The sequence below is a fragment of the Neophocaena asiaeorientalis genome, unplaced genomic scaffold (assembly GCF_003031525.2).
Source record: "Neophocaena asiaeorientalis asiaeorientalis breed wild unplaced genomic scaffold, Neophocaena_asiaeorientalis_V1.1 scaffold280, whole genome shotgun sequence".
NCBI classification, from domain to species: Eukaryota; Metazoa; Chordata; class Mammalia; order Artiodactyla; family Phocoenidae; genus Neophocaena; species Neophocaena asiaeorientalis.
Window position 1 is genome coordinate 9,088,251 of NW_020185321.1, and position 23,161 is coordinate 9,111,411.

General features: G+C 45.6%; 1 protein-coding gene across 4 annotated transcripts in view; it reads right to left on the minus strand.

Moving 5' to 3' along the window:
• Positions 1-23,161, minus strand: part of TNIK (TRAF2 and NCK interacting kinase) — a 408,265-nt gene that overhangs the window by 75,778 nt on the left and 309,326 nt on the right. For all 4 annotated transcript variants that reach the window (XM_024733810.1, XM_024733809.1, XM_024733808.1 and 1 more), the window contains exons 11-12: positions 19,668-19,734; positions 16,163-16,367 (exon numbers count right to left, since the gene is read on the minus strand). In XM_024733810.1, the coding sequence (XP_024589578.1) occupies positions 16,163-16,367; positions 19,668-19,734 (272 nt within the window). The remainder of the gene's footprint in view (positions 1-16,162; positions 16,368-19,667; positions 19,735-23,161) is intronic.

Sequence of the window (23,161 nt, forward strand, 5' to 3'; positions counted from 1 at the left end):
GGAAGGCACCTCGCCAATTTCTAGCTACTGTACCTCAATGTTAATCACCTTTCCAGGAAAATTGTTTACTCTCTCTCCTCCTGGCTGTGGGACCGTTTGAGGCGACATATCAAAACATGTCAGAGAAAGACCAAGTCCCTGGCCTCAAGCAGACACCTTTACAAAGCTCTGATGACTCTTGCTGGAAGTAGCAATCGGAGACAAGGCCTGTGCTTGACCCCCACTGGACCCACCAGCCCCTCACGGGGGGCCTAGCACCTGGCAGGTGCAAAGATTTTGTTCAATTGAACCGAGTAAGAAACTTGCGGCAAAAGCAGACAATTCAGTACCATCCTAATTTTCTTTCGGCGGCGGGGGGGTACATTTCCCTTCCTATCAGTGCTTATAGCATACCATGCCTTATGTTATGGTTATTTGAAATGCCTCATTTATTCTGCAATCTAGATCGTGGGCAGGGTCTCTGCTCTACTCTGGTTTTTACCTCTCACTATATCCCATAAAGGGCCTGATACCACTGATGTTTGTTGTTTTATATACTATAGATGGGGCAGCAAGAGAAGAGGAGAAAGGCTCACAGAACCTCAGACCATCCCTTCACCCTTTGACACCCTCCCGGCCCAGAATATTCTTTTATGCTGAGCATAGACAAGGCTTGGAGTGTTTTTCTAAAAAGAGAGCCACCCACGATTGGCACTGGCATGGGATTTATTTTCCATCTTAGAGAAAGGCAGGAAAAGAAAATAAGGGAATAGGAGTCTAAGCTGGATGGAGTAGAAAAGGGAAGAAATAAAAATTTTTCGAGGGACGTCCCTGGCAGTCCAGTGGTTAGGACTCCAAGCTTCCAGTGCAGGGGGCCCAGGTTCGATACCTGGTCGGGGAACTAAGATGCCATATGCCACGCAGAGTGGCCAAAAAAAAAAAAAAAAGCATAAATAAATAAATAAAATAAGATAAAACTCACAGCGCAAATAATTCCGAAAGAACTTTCAAAAAAAAATTCTAAATGTCACTGAGTTACGCATAAAGATGACAGTGGTTCTGTCAAAAAAGAATAGCTTAAACCAACTACTCTAAACTCTTAGCAGGAACTTCCCACTCCCCCACCCCAAATATACTGAACTGCCTAGAAGTACATTTTCATCCACATCTTCTTGGAGCCATCTCCAAAAATTGCAGCACATAAAACTAGACATTCAATAGGTTCTTACAAGTTTCTTAATTTTTTTTTCTGGTTGGGGAATGACCGATAATACCTACTCTGAAACTTTTCCAGGCTAAAGTCATTGTTGCCTTGATCCATAGAGTAGAGCAAGGGGTCTTTTTGTCCCTTTGCCTTCTACTGGTGTTCCTAAAGAATGATTCTTTTAGCACAGTTTTTATCTTCCCCAGTGGGTGCTCCCCCCAGGCCACGGCCAGGTGAAGGCTGTGTGGCTGTACTTTCAAGTATGTTCATTTTAATGGAGGAAATAATCCTGTCCCCTTCAGCTCGTCAAGAGCATATTATCTTAGCCCTTAACTATTCAAATTGCATTAAAGTTGTGAGAAATAATATACATGTGTGTTCATCACAAAGGCCATGGAGTTGCTCCTTCTTTCCTTTTATTCCTTTAAATGTTCTTTTTGGATTAAGCTTAACCAGTAGAAAGATGTGTACTGCACCAGGGTGCTCTGGCCTCGTAGAAGTGACTTTGATGACCTGTTAGAACATGAACTGCATTTTACAGTATTATGAGGAGAGTGGAAAAAAGCTAAGAAGTGCTGAGTTTATTCATATAAATAACTCAGACATTATTCCTAGCACTAGTCAACCATTCCCAGGTGAGTGCACCGGTGGTTTTTTGCAGTACGCGGGCCTCTCACTGTTGTGGCTTCTCCCATTGCAGAGCACAGGAGGCTCCGGATGCGCAGGCTCAGCAGCCATGGCTCACGGGCCCAGCCGCTCCACGGCATGTGGGATCTTCCCGGACCGGGGCACGAACCCGCGTCCCCTGCATCGGCAGGCGGACTCTCAACCACTGCGCCACCAGGGAAGCCCAAGTGCACGGGTTTTCAATGATCTCAGAAAGCTTGCCTGAGCAATGGGTCTACTCTAATCCGGACAACATGAATCTTGACCCATTCAAGTCTGCCTGTTTCCTTAGCTGCTAAGACTTTCAGAGTCAGACAGGGACCCACCTCTGGCACCCAGACACCACGTTATATAGGCGTTCTATGAACTGACCCTACCCTGGCTTCATCTTGCTTTCTCTTCAACTTTACTGTTCCTTTCTACCTTATTTTTCTTGTTTATTTTATTTCTAGTTTCTGCATTAATCTTTGTAAGCCACCTTAAAGCATCTTTTTGGAATGAAAAACAGTCATAAAGAGGAGTATACACAGGCAAACAACAGCTTGGCCCTCCATGTCTTTTGAAACCTCAAAATCTCCCTTGGGAAGATCAAAATGGAGATAAATGAGAAACTGTAGACTTGTCATTTGGTGCTTTAAACTCGTGAAGATGCCACCTCTGTGTCTGTCAGCTGAGCATGTGATTAACGTCATTTTCCCAGAAGTGGGGAGCAATTTGCTCTGATGCTACCACACCCTCTCATTGGAGAAGTGGTTAAACTGAACTACAGTGACGTGTCTAGAACTGGCTGGAACCTACAGGGAAACTTAGCCCAATCTCCTATCTAATCTAAAACTCTGTACCACGGACCAGAGCAAATATGGCTAAGTACAGCTCACCCATCATTCTAAGGATACAGGATCTTTGGAAAAAGCCCAGGGTTGTAATCTGTGTGTATGGTGTTCTTTTTCTGGTTTTTTGTTTTTTGGTTTTTGTTTTTTACCAAAAGAAGTATTTCATTCTATATTATTCCAATTGGAGCCTCACATTAGCCCTGTTGGGTGATGCAAATGTCATTTTCTTTATTTCCCTCATTTAGAGACTTTTAGGAAGGTTCAATTCCTTGTCAGTGGCCACATAACAAGTTGAGGGAAATCATGGAATGAATACAAATCATCATAACAGGCACTGTCTCTGTGTGCCAGGTAGTTGCTGGGTTGGGTGACTTACATGCTTCAGTTCATTAAATTCCACAATGTGACTCTGAAGTTTATTGCTGTCATTCCCATTCTACAGATAAGCAAACTGAAGCTCAGAGAAGTATACTGCTCCATGTCACATGGCTGGAAAATGGGGGAGCACTGTGTGCCCTACTGTCCCCCCAGTCCCTAGTACCTGGCGGAGTGTTCTATCAATTGGAGAGGCATCCAATCCAGATAGGATACTCTGCTGCTTTTTTCGACTTGCTCAATGTTCAGGTTGAATTTGAGTTTGATTCTTACAACATTCTGGTAGATTTGGGGAAAACAAGGCTAGTTGCCTTCGTGTAAAGGTTTTGGGCCCTTCTATCTTTTACCCACATTGTGTTTCCTATTATACAGACTCAAAGGTAACATTCACATTTGAGAATTAATATCCTACAGGTGCAAAGTGACATATCACCGGGGGAGGGGAGTAGGTCTGAGAGGCCACAGGACCTGAGGGACAGAACACTGGATCAGAAATAGTAGGACTAGATTCCAGTCGTGCTCTGCCACCGATACAAACACTGCAGACCATACCACACAGTCTCAATAAATATTTGTTTAATGAATGAGTGAATGTCGTATGACCTTGAATGAGTCACCTTAACCCAAACCTTCAATGAGGGGGAAGGTTAGGTGATCTTACAAGTCTGTTCATTCTAAGAGTCTAAGCAAGAATATGCTACATCGCAAAGCAAAAACCGACTAACAATTCAGAATGAGAAGGGAAGTGAAGCAGAATTATGGCTTGCTCTTGGAGAGCTCTGCTTCTTTTCATCCTGGGTGACTTCCTGGAAGTGGTGAGAGGAGACCCCACTGACTGTGGAAGACCAGAGTGGGCCTCCAGAGGACGGCACAGCAGCCAGTGCAGGATTAAGTCAGGCTCCTTGGGAAGTACCTCAAACCTTCCCCTTGACACAGGGGCTCTCTCTGTTCAAAGACATTCGAAATGAAAGGCCCCAGCGTGGTCTCTCGAATCGACCGCACAGCACACATGCCCCCTCACTTAAATAGGACTGTTCTGTATAAGCTTTGCAGGAGCTATACTTGTGACAAGAGGCATTCAAGCTTCTGGGTACCCCATTTGCCCATTTTAACATCTGTGAACGTTTCAGCTTTGCAAAGACCATTGCATACCACCCACTGCAGGGCAAGGGTATGATTCCTTGCAACTAACACTGGGATTCCAAGCGTTTTTTTAAATAGGGAGGATGAGAATGAGAATGATGGTCAAGCAGTCTGGCACCTCTGAGTTCACTACAAAGTAATCAGAATCACAAAAATGAATAATAATTATTCATGATAAGAACAAACAGTTGGGTAGTGCCTACTATGATGCCAGGCACTGTCCTAAGCCCTTTGCTCATAGTAACTCATTTAGTTCTTATCACAACCCTTTAGGCATGTACTGCCATCATTATCCCTTGACAGATAAGGAAACCGAGGCGCACACAGGCCAATATCTTGCCCAAGTTCACTCAGTTGGTAAGTGCAAAGCCAGAACGAGACTCTGCATCTGGCTCTTGCCATGCTGCCTCTATGGATCTGAAAGACATCTACGGTTGAGACGTCTATATATACAAAGTGAAGGATGTTTTATTAATGCTTTTTCAAGTGGCCATTTCCCCCTCTACCTTCACTTTGCTACCTGTCTTTTCCTCACAGAGACAGTAATCAGAGAACCACTGAGAAAACTAGACCAGCTAGATATACCTCATTCTTTTCTTTTTACACGTACTTTACACTATTAAAGATAAACCATCCAGACGCAAGAGGGAAGAGATATGGGAACATATGTATATGTATAACCGATTCACTTTGTTATACAGCAGAAATTAACACACCATTGTAAAGCAATTATAGTCCAATAAAGATGTTAAAAAAACAAATGAGCTGGAACTGTAAATAACAAGGAAAAAAAAAAAAAAAGATAAACCATCCAACCCACCCATTCAGAGCTTTCCTAGAAAATTAACAGCTTAAATGAGACTCTTCTTTTGAGCTCCCTAGCCAACTTTTGATCACTAGGCAGCCCCAAGGCTAAGCACTGTCTGGGTACATGTGGGCCAAGCTAGTCTTTATGCAGGTAGTACGGGGAAAGAAAGTTGTAAACAGGCTGAGCTGCGAGGAGGCTTCATGAAGAATTCTGGTCCTGCCTCTGCTTTGGGTGCTAGTCAGTGTATTTATGAGCTTATCTCTGAGCTGCAGTTTCCCTGGGGAGAACGGTTGGTTTTCCTGGGTATCATTTAGAGGAGCAAGATGGCCCAATGGACAGCCTGAGCACCTATGACTCTGTAGGTTAGTGTAAAAGTCAAGTGCAGATGTAACTCTCAAATTCCTTCTGCCATCGTTCTGAAGACTTAATATGAGGCTTTCAAATTGAGTCCTATGAAAACAAGCCCACTATAAACCAGTTTATTAATACAATGTCTACAGAGAGGGCCACTCCCGCACATCTGGGATGATGGTGAAGATGCTAAATTACATCATATATAGCAAGGTTGCAGGAACTGGTGACATTTGGGCGAGAACACTATCATTGCCTTCAACCATTTCTGGGGCTTAGGTGGAAGGCGTTTTAGTTTTGTTTGGTATAATTTGTATTAATGCAGGGATAGCACAAGGACTTGAATCAATAACAGGATCCATTTTCTAACAGTAGGAGTTGTTCAAAAATAGAATAGGCTGCCTCAAGCCTCTAAAAGTATAAGCAGAGATAATATGTTAAACAGGTTAAATGTCTGTGATGAGTATTGTCAAAGGGATTCTTGCTTTGAGAGAAGAACTGGCTTAGACCACTTTTGAGGTCTCATGTTCCTCAACCTCTAGGATTCCATGAAGCCGCTCATTGACTGAAGAAAACACGAGTGAAATAAAAACAATTCGATTTAAATGTCATGCGAAATAGTACTTTCTGTGAAACTATTTTGTTATCGTAGTTCTATGGTTGGGAACAGCTAAGAATAATGATGGTGTAATGTAAGAGATGCAGACTGGATGTAATAAAAGAGATTCCATGAAGACCCCGGACAACTGAAGGCAGTTGTAATGCCCATTCTTCACTGTCACTTAAAAGCAACCCCTGTCATCCACCTAAGCTGCCCTAGATACACCCAGGGCCAGAAACTTCCTAATGCTGCTTTTTCTTTTCCTTCCGGTATGAAATGCTATAAATATAAAATACTAGCATATCCTTCCCAGTCCCTGAAAGTGTAGAAAGGAGTCTGAGCAAAAGGATTTCAAATATCAGTAGCATTTTAGGCTGCAGTACAGGAATTTCAGCCCAACCTCCTCACCTGGGCAGGAAGCCCCTCCCTTCACAGGACCCAGGTGACCAAGCGGACAAAGCCAGACTCCTGCAAGCATGGCAGGTAAGTTAGAACAGGGAACCTTTCTGGGATCCCCTGGGAAGCAGGATTCCATACATCCATGCAAACCACACAGCCTCTTGAAGCACGTGTGTGAATTACACACGTGCCCGATGCGGACCTTGTCAGAGGCCGTGGGCAGGCCCTGCCCTGGACAGTAAAAGCATCCACTTTGCCAGCCTGGCTTCCATCTGTTTCATAATTTCTGTTCAGTTATTGAAATAACAGAGCAAAAGCCCAGCTAGCACAGGGAGATCAGCTCGGTGCTTTGTGACCACCTAGAGGGGTGGGATAGGGAGGGTGGGAGGGAGATACAAGAGGGAGGGGATATGGGGATATATGCATACATATAGCTGTTTCACTTTGTTATAAAGCTGAAACTAACACACCATTGTAAAGCAATTATACTCCAATAAAGATGTTATTAAAAAAAACAAAAAAGCCCAGCTAGTAAGCGTTCAATCTTGGTGCCAATGCTAACAGCATCCAGGAAGAAAGAGCTGCTCTACCCCCGACCAGTGGATGCCGCTCGCAGGACTCATTAGGACGCCTACAGTTGATGATTAAGTGAATTAAAGGCTGCTTCTCAGCAGTGCCAGCGAATTAACACTCCAGGCCCTGCAATGGGAGAGTTATTCTTGTTCATGGTGTTTTCTTCCAGCTGAGGGCCTGGGAGCGTGGCCTGTGCGTGGGGACGCAGCATTCCCGTCTCCTGCCTGCTCAGGCCGCAGTCAGCTGTGAGCCCTCACCCGGAAAAGAAATGACTAAGGGCGGCCACAGCAGGCGGATGATGGGAAAGAAAGCTGTTCCTCTTATGGGCAACTCTTTTCTTGATTATTCAGGTACTTGATGCCAGCTACCGTTCTAAGTGCTTTGTATGTAGAAACATTTAATCCTGGAAACTGTTACTCTCCCATTTTTTTTTTGCGGTACGTGGGCCTCTCACTGCTGTGGCCTCTCCCGTTGCGGAGCACAGGCTCCGGACGCGCAGGCTCAGCGGCCATGGCTCACGGGCCCAGCCGCTCCGCGGCATGTGGGATCTTCCCAGACCAGGGCACGAACCCGTGTCCCCTGCATCGGCAGGCGGACTCTCAACCACTGCGCCACCAGGGAAGCCCACTCTCCCATTTTATAAATGAGCAAACGGAGGCATAGAGAAGTCATGTCTTGCCCAAGATCACAAAGGCAGTAAGTGGCAGAGTCGGGATTCAAACCTAGGCAATCTCTTACTATACCCCTGACCGTCTTGTTTCTACCTTCCTGGAGAAAGGGTCACTCCCAAGGTGCTGTGTCCCAGGTGCCCAGAAGCTTACTCTTCAGGCATCACAAGAGCTCTACCTTCTTAGGGGTTTTGTTTAGATGCTGGTAGAAGATGAGACTCGATGCAGCCACTGGTGGCGACAATGGGATCATAATTACACAGTGTGGGAAGTGACAAGAAATACTGATGAGAGCATCCATCCAAAAGCAGAGTTTCCCCAGGGGAGGGTCCTCTGAGGCTTGGCTGGGAAGAGGAGATCTTCCAAGGTGGCAGCTGATCCTATAAGATGAGGTGCATCCAGAAAGATGAAGAATGGGCTGCCTCCCTGTGCTGGAAGGCCAGGACTGCTAGCTATGTTGACAGTAGATGCAGACCCCAGCAAGACAAGAGCAAGAGGGCTCTCAGAGAAGAGCCCTCAAAAAGGGATGGAAAAGTAAACAGGGAAGGTACCTTAGAGAATGAAGGAAGACAGGCAATGGGAGATGCCATCTATTCAGAGAACCCTTAAAACGAAACAAAAAACCTAACAACGTTGAAACCACCGGTTGCAAAATGACAATAAAATATTCACCCACCAATGTCAGTCCGTTCTTCTGTGCCAAGCACTGTGCCAAGCCTTCTGTACCTATGACTACATCTACCCTGCAACAATTCTGCCAAGTAAACAGTATCTTGATTGTGTATATGAGGAAGCTGAGGGTCAGAGAGGGCAAGTAATCTGCCCTAGGTCACGTAGCTAGGATTAAGCCTTGGTCTCCACAGCTTCAAAGCCGGTGTGCTTTGCCCCTACACTAATCTGCTAGTCAGCCACTTAAAAACTGGATATATATTTTTTTCTCTTGATGACATAACCAAATCCCTAACAGTATTATAAAAAAATATCCTTCCTTGGGCTTCCCTAGTGGCGCAGTGGTTGAGAGTCCCGCCTGCCGATGCAGGGGACACGGGTTCGTGCCCCGGTCCGGGAAGACCCCACATGCCGTGGAGCGGCTGGGCCCGTGAGCCATGGCCACTGAGCCTGCGCGTCCGGAGCCCATGCTCCGCAATGGGAGAGGCCACAACAGTAAGAGGCCCGCGTACCGCAAAAAAAAAAAAAATATTCTTCCCAAGGTATGAATAAAAGTTTCCCTGTTGGTACATTTATTTGAATAAATTCAAGAAGGTTTTCCTGCCGCATGTAAAAGAGTACACTTTTGGAAATTATACCTCGGACTTCAGCCAAAGGTACCCACTCCAACAATGCTAACAACTAAGATTTACTGAGTGTGTTCCAAGTGTTGCTGCTCTTCTAAGTCTTTCTCTGAATTGAATCATTTAATCCTGACAATAGCCCTGGGAGGTAAATGCTACTGTTATTTCTAGTTTTACAGACGAGGAAACTGAGACACTGGAAAGTTAAAGAACTTACATCTAATAAGGAAAGATAACGTCAGCCAAAATACTACTCTCAGCAGAATTTCCCCAAATGCTCTGTTGCTCACTGGCTCTTCTGCAGTTTCCCCTTGATCTCCCTTTTCCCCTTTTTGGTCTGAAAGCACCTGGGAGAAACGACTGAGGTCCCAAAGAGTAACCATACCCCCCAGTGGCTTTTCTGCATTTGCGCTCCAGCTGCCACAGCTTCTGTGAAACTGGCCTGGTCACCCTGAGTGAAAGTGAATACTGAGAGGTGATGGGAGCAAATCTGACCACAATGGATGAGCATGTAAGTACGAAAAGTTCTCCAAACGGAAGCACAAGTGGGGCCTATTAGTCACGTTTAACCTGGATTTGACAAGTCAGTTGAAAGCGAGATCCGTCTAGCTCTTGGCGGTTGACAAAGCCAGGTCTTTTACATCCATTTTCCTGGTTAATCCTCAGAACAACTTTGGTGGTGGGAACAAGCTTTCTTAGAAGCCTCCTCGTGGAGCTTAGGAAGTGGGGCTCTGGGGAGACTTAGGGAGCCGCCCAGGCAGGCAGGTGGTGCACGGTGGCCCTCAGATCTAGACCTTCTGATTTCCCGAGCAGGTTGCTTCCTTCTCTCCAAAGCAGAGATGAAACGGATATATTTCTAGAGATTACTACACTAAAACTACCTTTCAAATGTCTTCTTTGTCACTGAAATGAAGGGCTGCTGTTGGCTTACTCCTTTGGGCAGCGTTCTGCAGAGCTGGTCCTGTAACTCCATCGTCCGCTTGAATATGCAGTTTTCTCTGCAACAACATTCAACTCTCTTACGTCCTTATTAGTCTTCCTGCTTGCTTCTCCTCCCCTACTCTTGCTCTCAGAGTCTAGTTCCTAGACTCTCCTCCTCTCGATGTCTACCTCCATGACCATAAACCAATAATTCCCATTTTTCTTCCCATTCTCAACCCCTCTTCTCTGGCTCTAACTATATAATCCAACTGCATCCGTGGCATCACCACTGGCTGCCTCATAGGCAGCTTTAACTCGCTACATTCCAAACTGATCTTATCCGACTGCTCCCAAACCTGGCCCTCCACCTGGACGCTCCAGCCTAACATTGGAGAACCTTCTGTGACCACCTGCACTCCTTCATGGAAGACATCTGATCAACCACCGCATCCTGCATGTGCTATAGGCTCCATCTCTCTCAAATGTGCCCACTTTCCTCAATCCCCACCCAACCACCATCCACCTAAAGCACCACCCTCTGTGGCCTGGGCTAACTGGTCTCTCCTATCCACTCTTGCTTCCTTCCAACCACTTTCCCTGCAGCCCAAGTTTCATTTCAAAAACGCAGATCTGACAGAAAGACAAATATCATATGATATCGTTTGTATGTAGAATCTAAAGAAAAGGGCACAAATGAACTTATTTACAAAACAGAAATAGAGTCATGGATGTAAAAAACAAACTTATGGTTACCAAGGGATGGGGGAGGGAAGGATAAAATGGGAGATTGGGATTGACATGTACACACTACTGTATATAAAATAGATAACTAATAAGAACCTGCTGTATAGCACAGGGAACTCTATTCAATACTCTGTAATGGCCTATATGGGAAAAGAATCTAAAAAAAAAGAGTGGAAATGTGTATATGTATAACTGATTCACTTTGCTGTACACCTGAAACTAACACAACATTGTAAATCAACTATACTCCAATACAAAGTAAGAAAAAAAGGATCACATAAAAAAAACAAAAAACAACAGCAAAAAAACCGGCAGATCTGATCATATCCCCTTGGTTGAAACATATCAATGACTTCCCACTATTCTTAGAACAAAATATGAAATCCCTTAACCAGGCTTACGAAGACCAGCAACACAGTGCCTTGGCTTCCCTGCCTAGCACCCACGCGTGCCCCTCACTGCCTTCAGGTGAACGCTGACCAACAGGCCTCCACGCCCGCCTAGGCTCCCACCCCCGTGGTCTGCTCCCCTAGTGCGCCATTCTGTTCCACCACAGCAGTCTGGCAATGATGGTGAAAATGGTTATTTGGGTGATTATTTGCTGAATGCCTGTCTCCCTCACAGATCTCATCTTCACAAGGGCAGACCATTCCCAGGGTCCAGCATGGCTGTCCGCAGAGTGGAGCTATGCACGCACTAAATTTGTCAAGTGACTGCCGGTAGGAATAGGACAAAAGTTTTAATTCTACCATACACTTAAACAAACACTTGATCCCAATGTCCTTAAAAGCCCCAGTCACTCACAATAAAAAGCTAAAGGCTTATAGGGAATTTTAGACTCCAGGCTCTCATTTTGTACATCCGTGCTCAACTATTACTGGCCAGTAAGATACTGGTGGTATTTAACTTCTTTTTTTTTTTTCTGGTGATAGAACCAGAGCAGTATAATATCTTTCAGCTAGAGCTGGTTGTTTTTACAACTGGATGATGTTATGATCGCCTTGAGGGCACCAAATGAGATCTCGGTGGCTTAAAGAACTGAATACAATTCTCCGAAGAATAAAACTTGCTACCATGGAGCAGGTTCGTGCTCCTGGGGTCAATGTGATTCATTTCTGGGACTCAAAGATACTCTCCCCACAATGAAGGTATAGAAAGAAGGCTCTCAGCTAGTTGAAAAATATATATAGTAATTACTAACATCATTTCAAAACTCTTGAGCAGAATCAAGCATCACCACCAATCTTCCACCCAAGGTTGGTCTGAAAAGATGACCAGAGTAGGTGCCCCAGCACCTCAGGGTCCTGATTCCTGGACCCTAACTCTGTGATGGAGAGTAAAACAAGTTGTGCATTGACTAGGCCAAGTGCCAGAAACTTCTACTGAACTGAATAAAAATAGAAGAAGCCCTCTATGTACTTTTTCTCACTATTGATGGACTTATTCATCTTAGCTGGGTTTAATCCGATTCTTGGAACTTAGTTATAAATTGTACTTTATCATTGGTCAAAAGCGGTGTCGTGTACCTACCATTTAATTGGCCTGAAGCCACGTCCTTTTCATGAAACTGGTAAATGACTACATTCAGTGTACAAAGTCCTAAGAATATACAGATCCTGGTTTAGAACCTAGCCAAAACCACATGGTTGCCTATAAATAGCAAAGGGCAGACGAGGATTCCTTAGAAACTCTGGTCGGAGGTGACATCTGAGATCACTGAGGAAGTCAGAGGCTACAACCCACACAGCCTTGGGTCACCAAAGGGGTGTCTGAAGGGCCTTTATTTGGAAAAGGGCATGTATTTCCCAGGATGCCTACACAAGGCCACCTGGCTCACAATGAAGCGAAGTTCACGAGCCTAACTACCGGCTTTAACTGTTTCTACGTGACAATGTAGTGCAAGTTCCTACTCGGCAACAGAAGCAGAAGTGGTCACCACAGGCCAGGGCAGCAGACGTGGATGGGATCCAGCAGGACCAGAGGCGGGAGAGGAATCCCGGGTGGCGGGGACAGTCATCACTTAGGGGTTCAGAACTTACAGTCATCTGAGTATTCAGTATTTCTTTTTTTCTGTATTGTACAATAGAAGCAAGATAAAGGATCAAAAGATAAAGTGGATAAAATCTCTTGATGCCCTGCGGTCACAAGCATTCCTGCTTCTGGTGAGAAGCTAGGGCGCATGCCCATTGATGCCTAGAGCAAAGTGTCTCCATGCACGCCTTCTGTGCCTGTGGGGTGGGGACACAGAGGGTGTGCCCCACTAGATGCCTGTGCCCCACTGAGCCTGAAAACATCCAAGATAGAGGCTCCAGAAAATGCAGCAAGAGAACAGACACGAGGAGGCCTTGGCAGGAGCTTTGACTGGGAGACTGAGAGCCAGAATCCAGCTCAAAGATGAGCCCCCCCTGAGTGCAGCTTCTTTGACCTTGCTCAGAAATCCTTAAATTCTTGGTGTAAAAGACCACAGAAGCAGAGGCCAGGTGAAAACTATGGAAAAGCACACTGACTCTGGCTTGCCGGGGGAGAGGCAGGACAGATGCAGTGACAGTGGCTGGGCTCTGGAGTCCAATCTGCTGGGTTTGAAACCTCGTTTTGTCTCAAGCTGTGTGACCGTTAGCAAGTTGTTAACCTCTCTGAGACTCAGCTGCTTTATCTTTAGACTGGGGGTTCTTGTGAGGATTAAATGAGACAATTCACGTGAAGTACTGAACAGAGTACCTGTCTTATGGTCAAGTGCTTCCTAACTGTTAGAAATTGTTATTCAAGCAACTTGATGAAAAAAAAAAACATATAATGTTTAAATAGATCAAACCAGGTACAAGAGGAAGAAAATCTAAAAAAAGAAAACCAAAACAATACAATGCATCCTCTGAAAAGACTGTACCAACTGAGGATCTAGGTTCAAAGGCCAAGAGTTCTTGTGTTAAAATTAAAAAAAAAAAGAAAGAAAGAAAGAAAGAAATTCATATAAGAGTGTGCTTGTGTGTCTGTGTACACGTGTTTGCATTCTCTGGTATGTTAAACGTTTTATGGGATGACAAGGGGATTTTCTAGGGTTACTCGGTAAATGCTTTTTTTTTGTGGTACGCGGGCCTCTCACTGCTGTGGCCTCTCCCATTGCGGAGCACAGGCTCCGGACGCGCAGGCTCAGCGGCCATGGCTCACGGGCCCAGCCGCTCCGCGGCATGTGGGATCTTCCCGGACCGGGGCACGAGCCCGTGTCCCCTGCATCGGCAGGCGGACTCTCAACCACAGCGCCACCAGGGAAGCCCTCGGTAAATGCTTTTAGCCTGAAACTAAGTGTAGCAAATCACCAGGCAAGGAGCTCATTAGCCAGGCAGGGGAAAGGCAAATGGTCCAGATTTCCAGGGCATGATGCTCCAATGAGGCGAGGGCCTCGGGAAATGCTCTTGGAAGGAATAAACCACAAATCAGGAAAGCAGCAGGAAAGGCAGGGTTGGGGGGCAGAGCCTGAGAGGGTACTGGCTGCGGAGAGAGGCGTGATCAGAAGTTAAAGGGAGTAAGCCTTGGATCCAGACAGCAGAGGCCATGGTCCTCAGGAGACCCGAGAGACTGAAGGAAACGGTGTAGCGCTGGGCTGGGGGCCAGTCCAAGAGGCTGCAGCCGGCCTGGGTGGGCGGAAGGAAGTGACACTGAGGCACAGCTGCAAGGACCTGTCTGAGAATCTCAATTCGTGCCCAGGAGAGTAACCGGAGGTGAGGCAGGCACCTCCACTCCTACACTTTGTACTTTGCTTCTGAGAGCTGGCTAATTACCACCCACCTCCCTTCACCCTGCCTTTGCCTGCGCTTTGAAGGCTTCTGCCCTCTCAGCACTACAATGCCTCCGTCTACTATAGTGTAATTCTGAGAATACAGGATGGTAGGTGACCTTCAAACCTTTTATGGGCTGAGCATTCATCCCTCCGACAACATCCTAGACTTACTTACTTAGATTGGAAAGTCCTTCATCTGCCTACTGCTGTTTGTAGACGCTTATAAGGTTCAGTTCTGAGGATCACAGTTCACGGCTCTGATTACATATCTGCCCTTAGTGCATCAAGGTCCACGTGGCCCTTGGGAGAAGGGAGACCTGTGTGTGAATCCTGGCTTTGTACGCACTGGCTCTGTGACGTGGGACCAATTTCTTCCCGTCTTTGAACCTCAGTTTCCTCTTTGTTAAATGGAGATATGCACACTTTGCGCGAGAGATCATGGATATACACAAATCCACGATAGTGGTGACATCCTGGATGTAAGCAAAGCACCCCACCCGGTATTTGGCACACAGAAGTCACTCAGTAATTGTAACTGTTGGGTATGACTGCTGCCGGTCTGCATACTAATACTCTAGGGACATAATGAGGTTGACGGGATTTACTGCAAACTGGAACGGAAGCCCTCACTGATCCGGGAAGGCTGGACCTGGATGTACGACTTAAAAAGCAAGCCGCTCCTGGAGTCTGCAATTCACCACCCTCTAGCTGCAGTGGCCACCTGACAGAGCAAATGAATTGCTGTAAACCGTTAATGAGGGGCAAGATGGTGTTTGGGAGAACTGTAAAATTACTCCCCCATTACCATGCCGTTAGCGAAGCTTTCATCTGCCATCCAACTTCCCCAACAGCTATGGTCTCTCTGTTTCCTAATTGTCTAGAGGTTTTGATTTATTTGGCAGAGGAAGGAGGCCCTGGACCAAAGTTCTGGGAAAGAGGCTTTAATAAACGTCTCACCACACGGGTGAGAGCCTGGCCCAGGGTAAGCCATGCAGGAAAGTGTGGCTGGCGCTACGGGTTCCCACACAGATGACAGCGCACCTATTGGTGAAGGCAAGTCTTGCCCACTAGCTACGGGACAGGCCCTGGGTACCAAGGCGTGCGTGGAAGGACTCGGGAAATGCTTTCTTCAGTGTTCAGAGGAGTAACAAAGGAGGAGCAATAGGCAGGCCCTGCTTTTCCATATTTGACGTCTCGCTTCTCTGCCTACTCACTGTGGTCTAGTCAACACCTATACTTCACCTCTTGGTCACTGACTCATTCACTTGTCTATTAGTTCATTCATTCCACAAATATTTAGGAGGTGCCTACTGTGTGATGGTCACTGTTTTAGACACTAATGTCTAGATACACGATGTAGAGATACATAGGGATAAAAGAATCTTCCGTCCTCGGGGAGCTTACATTCTAGTGCGGAGAGACAGATATACGAAAGTACATGAAGTACACACGTGTGAAGGTGATAAGAGCTATATAAAAACAATTAAGCAGGGAAGAGCGACGGGACATGATGTAGAGAGGGGCTGTGATTTTAAGTGAGGGAGTCAAGGAAGCCTCACTAAGAAGGTGATACCTGAGCAAGACCTGAAGGGGCTGCAGCCTTCACCTGCTTTCCTGATGTGACCACGCCAAGGTCACACCACCCCCAGCAAGGGAAGTCCCCCGCCTGTAAGAGCGCCTGGCTGCAGCCTTCTTTGCAGTTCAGCTGTGTGCGCTCCAAGCAGGCTACGGCCTCGACCTCACAGGCGGGACCCCGGGCCACGGCGGACACCCAGGAAGGGGGCCGCAGCCACAGGGGCGGGTCGCAGAGGCGGCCGAGCGGGTCCTCACCTCCTCCAGCCGCCGGCGCTGCTCTTTCTGCTCCTCGATGCGCTTCTGGCGCTCCGCCAGCAGCTGCCGCTTGTGCTCCTCGTTCTCCCGCTGCTGCTGCTCCAGCTGCTGCCGCCGCAGGGCCTCAGACCGCTCCTTGTTGGCCAGCTGGAGCCTCAGAAAGTCCCGCCGCAGCGTCGACTCGCCGGGCAGGTTCAGAATGGAGCTGCGCGTCAGGAGAGACAGATCAGGCTCCCGCTCAGGGCGGGGCCATCGCTACCGGGGGTCCCGGCGGAGGCGAGCCAGGCGGGTACCTCACCCACCTGTGGGGAAAGAGGCTACATGCTCAAGCACGGGCTCTCAGACCCTCCGTTAATTCCGCTGCTCACCCCCCAAAAGAAACAGAGTCCACGTAACAGACGCGCGTCCAGCCTCCCCTTCAGTGTGACTACTGCATGCCTATGCGGCTCCATCGCCGCAGAGATGTCACATGCCTGAAGTCATCACCTCTCTCCCGGACCGTCCACACCACTCCCTCGCTCTCTATTTCTAAAAGCTGTAGTGAGTACGCAAGCCCTGAGCCCCAGGCCAGCTTATTTTCACTTTTAAGAAAGGCAAGAGCCAAGCCAGCGAATAAAAATGAATAATCTGGAGCGGTGAGGGAGCTTGCTCTACTTGGATGGGTACATCGTCTTCACCCACATCACCTCCTTAAACAGCACAAAGCTACAGACTCCTTGGTTCTGCTTGCAGCCCAGCAAGGAGGAGGGAAATGGTTCCTACTTACTCATACAGACCTAGCCCTTTTAATCTTTCTGGCAGCTTCCCCTTGAAATAAATCCATTAAATAATTATTGAGTACCTACTATGCGGCAGGCACTATAATAGGCTCTAGTGGATACAGCAGTAGCTAAACAAATTCTCCCTCTAGTTATTTTCTTGTGGGGAAGAGAGACAGGCAAATAATTAGACAGGCAGACAAAGTATTACAAATAACATAATTTCAGATATTAATAGGCTCTATAGAAGACAAAAAAGTGTAAGAGTTTAAAACGGACAGTGGCAAGGCACTGGGGCTAGGATGAGGGTTCTGCTTGAGATGGGGTGATCGGGGAAGACCTCTCCCAGAAGCTGATAGTGGAGATAGGCCCCAAATGATGCAGAGTCCGTCACGCGAGGAGGTAGGGGAAGAACCTTTCAGGCAGAAGGAAAAGCAAGTTTAGAGGCTTATCGTGGCAACAGGGGTGGCCTTTTTGAGGGTCTGAAGCCCAGGCAGTCTTCCCAGAGCAGAGCAAATGAGAGGGAGAGGGGTACAAGAGGAAGTCAGAGACAGAGCAGAGAGGGTAAAGCATGAGGCTGGGGAAGCCACACGTGGAAAGCTTATTAACAGGAGAGTAACACGATCAGATTTGTTTAGCAGCTGAATAAATGATGTTCTGCAGTGGGTACAAGGGCAACCAGGGTCACCAGTTGGGCTGCTACTACAGTGGCTCTGGGGTAGAGACTAACCAGGTCGGGGAGGTGGGGATGGAGGAGGCATCTGGGGAGAGAGTCAATGAAACCTGTTGATGGATCTAATGTGTGGAGTGAGGGATGACTTGCAGGTTTTTTCTTGGCGTCTGGGCTGTGGTGGTGACGCAAACTGGGATGGGGAATGAAAGGGGAGGAGCAGGTTTGGTGGTTGACAAGGGGATCATTCTGTCTTGGAGAGTGGGTAGCGTGCTATGTGAGATACTGCCATAAAATGACATCAAAAGGCGTGGTTCATAGACAGTGCTTGGATTCTACTAATAGGCCTCCTTTAAAACCAACAGCCTTTGTGTAGAACTTTAAACAACCCCCCAAAGGAGGGGCTTATCTACTCAGGCCACGTGGTCTGTGCAAAGGTGGTGGGGCTTAGGGAACCCAGCTTCCCATGCACATGACGACGATCCATTAATATTAACTGATGTTGAATCAATGTCAGGCGACCCGAGATGTATTAATGACTGAATCATTAACTCCCTGTGTGAGCTGATTGCTACTGTTGGGCTGTTTCCTCATTTCTATAATGAGATAACCACTACCCCTTTCTATTTTACAGGATTTCATGAAAATTAATTAGATGTGTCCAGAAAACAGGACTAGGAACATAATCTTCGATGTGATATAAAGACATGTGACAATTATAGGAATGTTAAGAGATGGCTAGGTCATCCACTAAGTGACTCCAAACATGCGGTTTAGCAAGCGTTAGTTAAGGTGAGGTTCTCAGCTGCATGGAGGGTGATCAGAAGGGCCGACATGTCTGTCTGGGTGAGCTTTGGAAAAATAGCGTACGACTCTGAAAACAAGGCATTTGGTCCTTTGCTTTACAAGAATGTTCATTTTCCATGTCAGTACTTGGCAGTCACCATATTTATGCAGCTAAACGAGGGGAAGAAAACATATTAAGTGTCCAGATAGAAGGAAAGACTTCTCTTTCAGTTTTTGACCTTGAAAATTCCCGTAACAGGTGAAGAAAGAAAAACTGATGGCCCTGTAACCTCAATCCCATCCTCTTCCAGTAGTTTTAGCAATAATCCAGCTTGGCAGGTCTGAGTTAGCTCAGAAAAAGGAGTGCACTAGCTTATTCTAGCAGCAGTGGCTGAACTGGCCCCTTCCCTGGTTCAGAAGCTCTGCCTCAGTCGTACAAGAACTGCTCCTTATTGAGTACTGGGTCCCTTCCTTGGATGGCTAGAGGATGGGGACCCATATACCCCAGTGACCCTTCTGCTCTGTGCATTTCCCCCAGTAATCTCACTTCCCATGTACAGTGCATCTGCCCTGGTGTGCATGCCCACGCCCCTTGTTCACCAAACTGCCATCAGCTGGATTCTCTTACAAAAGAGAAATCCTGGCAGTGTGAGCACACTGGCATTAATTACTTATGAACACAGACTAGAAGAAAGTCAGAATCAAAGTCAAGTGACATTCAAAACATAGGGAAGATGCTAATAAAGCAGCACTTGATTCTGGGGGCCAACGTATGACAAGAGGAATGGGAGTGGAAGTTTCTAATTAGGGTTCACCTCTAGAGTGTAATCTGATTTCCTGGAAACTGTTTCCTCTTGGATTAGGCTGTGTTGAAAACACACGCCATGTGACAAGGACAGTGGCCACCTAAATGTCTCAAAGGTATGAAGTAATGGACTGGATAACTCAAGTCCAAAAATACCACTTTGGTCTTCAGAGAGTTGCAGTTTTAGGCACTTTTAGACCTGTATTACCCAGATAATTCCCTCCTACCCATTCTACGTGTTACACAGGCGAGGAAACAAGGAAATAAATCTTGAAAGACAAGATAAAGAATATCCTGATTTCCATGTTCTTGTAAGAGTCTGCCTAGGGAAATTTTCCCAAATTAATGAGTACATTTGTGGGCAATAAATTAAATAAGACCACCCTGCTGGATTCTTAAAAATGAACCTATAAATCAAAAGGACATGAATTTCACACGACCACAGTGCAAAATGTGAAACTGAGAAGATAGCTCTTGCTCGCCTACCTGGGCTCTCCTGAGTCATTCTCCTCCTCTTCTTCCTCACTTCCGCTGTACTCATACTCCGTCTCATCTAAGAGAGACCCACAGAATATTAGTGTGCAAAAAGATGCTACAGCTCGGTGAAGCTCACGCCCTCATTTCATGTATAAGTAAACTGAGGCCCAAAGAGTTGTCCTTAATGCTGACCTGGGACAGGCTCCAGGCCTCCTGACTTGTGATCCAACAGTGCCCACCAGCTAGATTCAAGCACATGGAATTAACATCCAAGACTGCCCCAGCCGACTCTAGATTCTCTCCCTAATGCCTGGCATTCACATGAAAGTGAAGACAAGGAGCTGAAACATAACTTTTCAGTTTGTGTTAACTCCCATTATAGGACCACCTAACCCAATCTTTTATTGGGCCACTGTTAACTTACTGACAAGGAGTAATCATTTTTTATGTAGGAATTTTATTATGACTTACGTAGACTCACAAATTGCCTTTAGATATCTTAATACCAGACAGAAACTTTTGACAACGTGTGCTATTAAAAATAGAGAGTTAAATGTGTTTCGATTGACCCACTGGGGACATTCATTTAATTCCCTAATATATTAAGCAAGTTAACATGCCATAATGAACAAGATCGAGTCTTTGCTTCGGAGGAGATTAGAATCTAATGGTCAAGATAGATAAGTAAATAATCAGAATCTCCATGATTATGAAGAAAGAGAACTAATTTTTATTGGGTATCGCCCATGCTGGTCACTATGCTAGATACTTATGTTCTCTCATGTACATCTCATAACAATCCTTTAACATAGTACCCGTTTTGCAAGCAAAGATTATAAGCAGTTTAGTAATATGACCAATAAATCTGAGATTTGGATTCAGAATTCAATCCAGAATTTTTCCAACTTTATAATTAGCATTCTTTCCAACACATTATATACTAAATAGAATTACATAAAAAAAGCAATGAGATATCAGACAAAAAAGCAGCTAAGTCCATGGGTCATAATGGGGGAAGGGAACAGTGAAGTCTTTGAGGAAGAAATGAGCTGGACCTTGGAAGATCAGTAGCCCTTTTTTAGGCAGATGGCAGCTGAAAGTGCTGGGAAAGGGGCATTCTAAGCAACATAACCACCTGAGTAAGGCTAACAGTACTATAGTGCATGAATGTTCAGGAAATACTGAGTTGTGAGTGGCTGGTGTGAGAAAGCAGATGGAGTGAGAAAGCCCAGCAGGTCTGATGTAGCTTAATGATCTTTATATACACCACGCTGAGGACTTTTCCGTAGGCAATGGGGAGACTTTGGAGGAGCTTTTCATTTTAAGCAGGGAGGTTGTCACAGGGCTATCATCCCTTGATAGCTATGTGTTAGTAATTACAACTTTTAAGACATTTGTACACCCCCGAAAAGAAACTGAAATTGCAATTTGGCTATGTTACCACCAGGAGGCAGCAGTCACATGATGAGAACTATGGAATTTGATCATAAACACATTTTGCTTTCCATACTATTTAGCCATTAAAGGGATGATGAAAGGAAGCCATAGCACGATGACTTCAAGAGTATTTTTAAAAACCATGTAAAAATTAGCTTCACATGTTTAGATAAGTATGAAGTTTTCAGGCTATTTTTTAAAAAGTATTATTTTATGAAAATGTAAAGAACCTTCATAAAGTGTTTCAGTATTCCACATTGAAAGTTTAATATTCCAAACTTTCCTTAAATGAATCAACAGAGTTCAAAGTAAAATGCAGAAATTTTATCTAGTAAAGTAAATTATAGCAAGGAAAAGAAGCACACAATTAATCTAATTATTTCTCCTCTCTAGGGTAAAAATTTCATTTGTCAATCTCCTCAACTATAATACTTCACCAGAATCCAGCGTGATTGCTTTTATATTAGTGGCTTAAATTAGCAATGTATCAACATATCTGAAGGAAAAAATAATATCAGGTTAAAAAAATCACAAAGCAATGCACATTAAAAATTTTTGATTCTACCAGAAGCTGGTCTTAGAGCTACTAAGAGAATGAAAAAATATTAGAAGGAGCAAGTTAAGTCATTTAATCAAACCGAGCAACTGGAATGAAGTCCCATTTTGAGCAACACTCCTTAGGGAGCAGACAAAAAAGAAGGCTGCTGGTGGCTCGAAGCCTAAACAGAATGAGGTTCCTTAAATCATCATGCAACTCTCAACTAAGCCTACTCCCAAGGATCTCTTACTCTTTACCCTGCAGAGAGGGAACACATTAAAAATAGTCTGTTTTCATGGGGTGGTGAGTTCTAAGTCACATTCTAGAGTTCGTGCCCCCAAAATGTGAAAACAATCCAAGGCACAAGCTTTACCCACTCTTACTCACAGGTCAGAGGCAGAGGTTACATGATCTCAGAAAGTAACCCTGAACGGTACTGAAAAACTGTAGGTCAATAAGAATTGTCTAAATAAGGATAGCTTACATTTATTCAGTACATCTACGTGCCAGACATTGTGTTAAGCATTTTACATGTATCATCTCATTTAATCTTTGTAAAAATGCCAGACAATACTAATTCTAATTATACCCCCATTCCTATTTTAAAGATGAGAAAACTGGGGTGAAGTTCACATAAGCATTAAGGGGTAGAAGTAGAATTTGAACTCAGAATTTGAGTCTGAAAAGAAGAGTCCGAGTACTTAACCTATTCCATATACCTACAGGAAAATAAATTTTCTTTTTAGAAAAGTTGGCCTTTAATGGGCTGCATGTCTGACACACTACCCTAAACTATTCCCTTTATCTTTATTTTTAAATTTTTTTATTTTTTAAACTTTTTATTTCATATTGGGGTATAGTTGATTAATACTAAACTCTTCCCTTTAAAAGTCTGACTTCATGGAGGGGCCCAAGACCACTATTAATAAGTAGCAGTTGAAAAATCAGTCTCGGCACTTTTTGACCTGACTCACCTATTTCTCTCCAGCTTAGTTCCTCCAGCTTGGGCTGCCCTCCCAACTCCTTGGGCCCTGATTGATACCTCATCCCTCTCCATCCGCTAACGACTGAAGATGAGCCTCCTTTTTGGATTAGCTTCATAACCTCCCGTTCCTGAGTCTAACCTGATCACATATTTTCCTGCACCCCCGAGGCCGGCTGCAAAGAAGGAACTCTTCCCTTGAAGCTTCACCGAGGATTTCTCCTCCCTTAGCTTCTGCTGAGCTTACCTCTGCCCAGTCCTGACCCCTACAGGGCTCACCACCCCACCCCTAGGACCCTGCTCATACCTTGCCACCTGAAGATATTAACTGCAGAGGCAAAGAAGAGGCGAAGTTCAAATAAAAGGAGCGCACCCTCTCTTCTGTGCTGCCCACCACCCTCCCCGTTCCGTCTAGATCGTGAAGAACAGAGGAGAAAGATGGAGAGTACAGAAGTGGAGCCAAGAACATCACCATGTACCTCCCACCCTCGGTCCCTGGCCTCCCCCTCTGCTCTCTACCTGCCCCCACCCCCACCCCGCATGCCC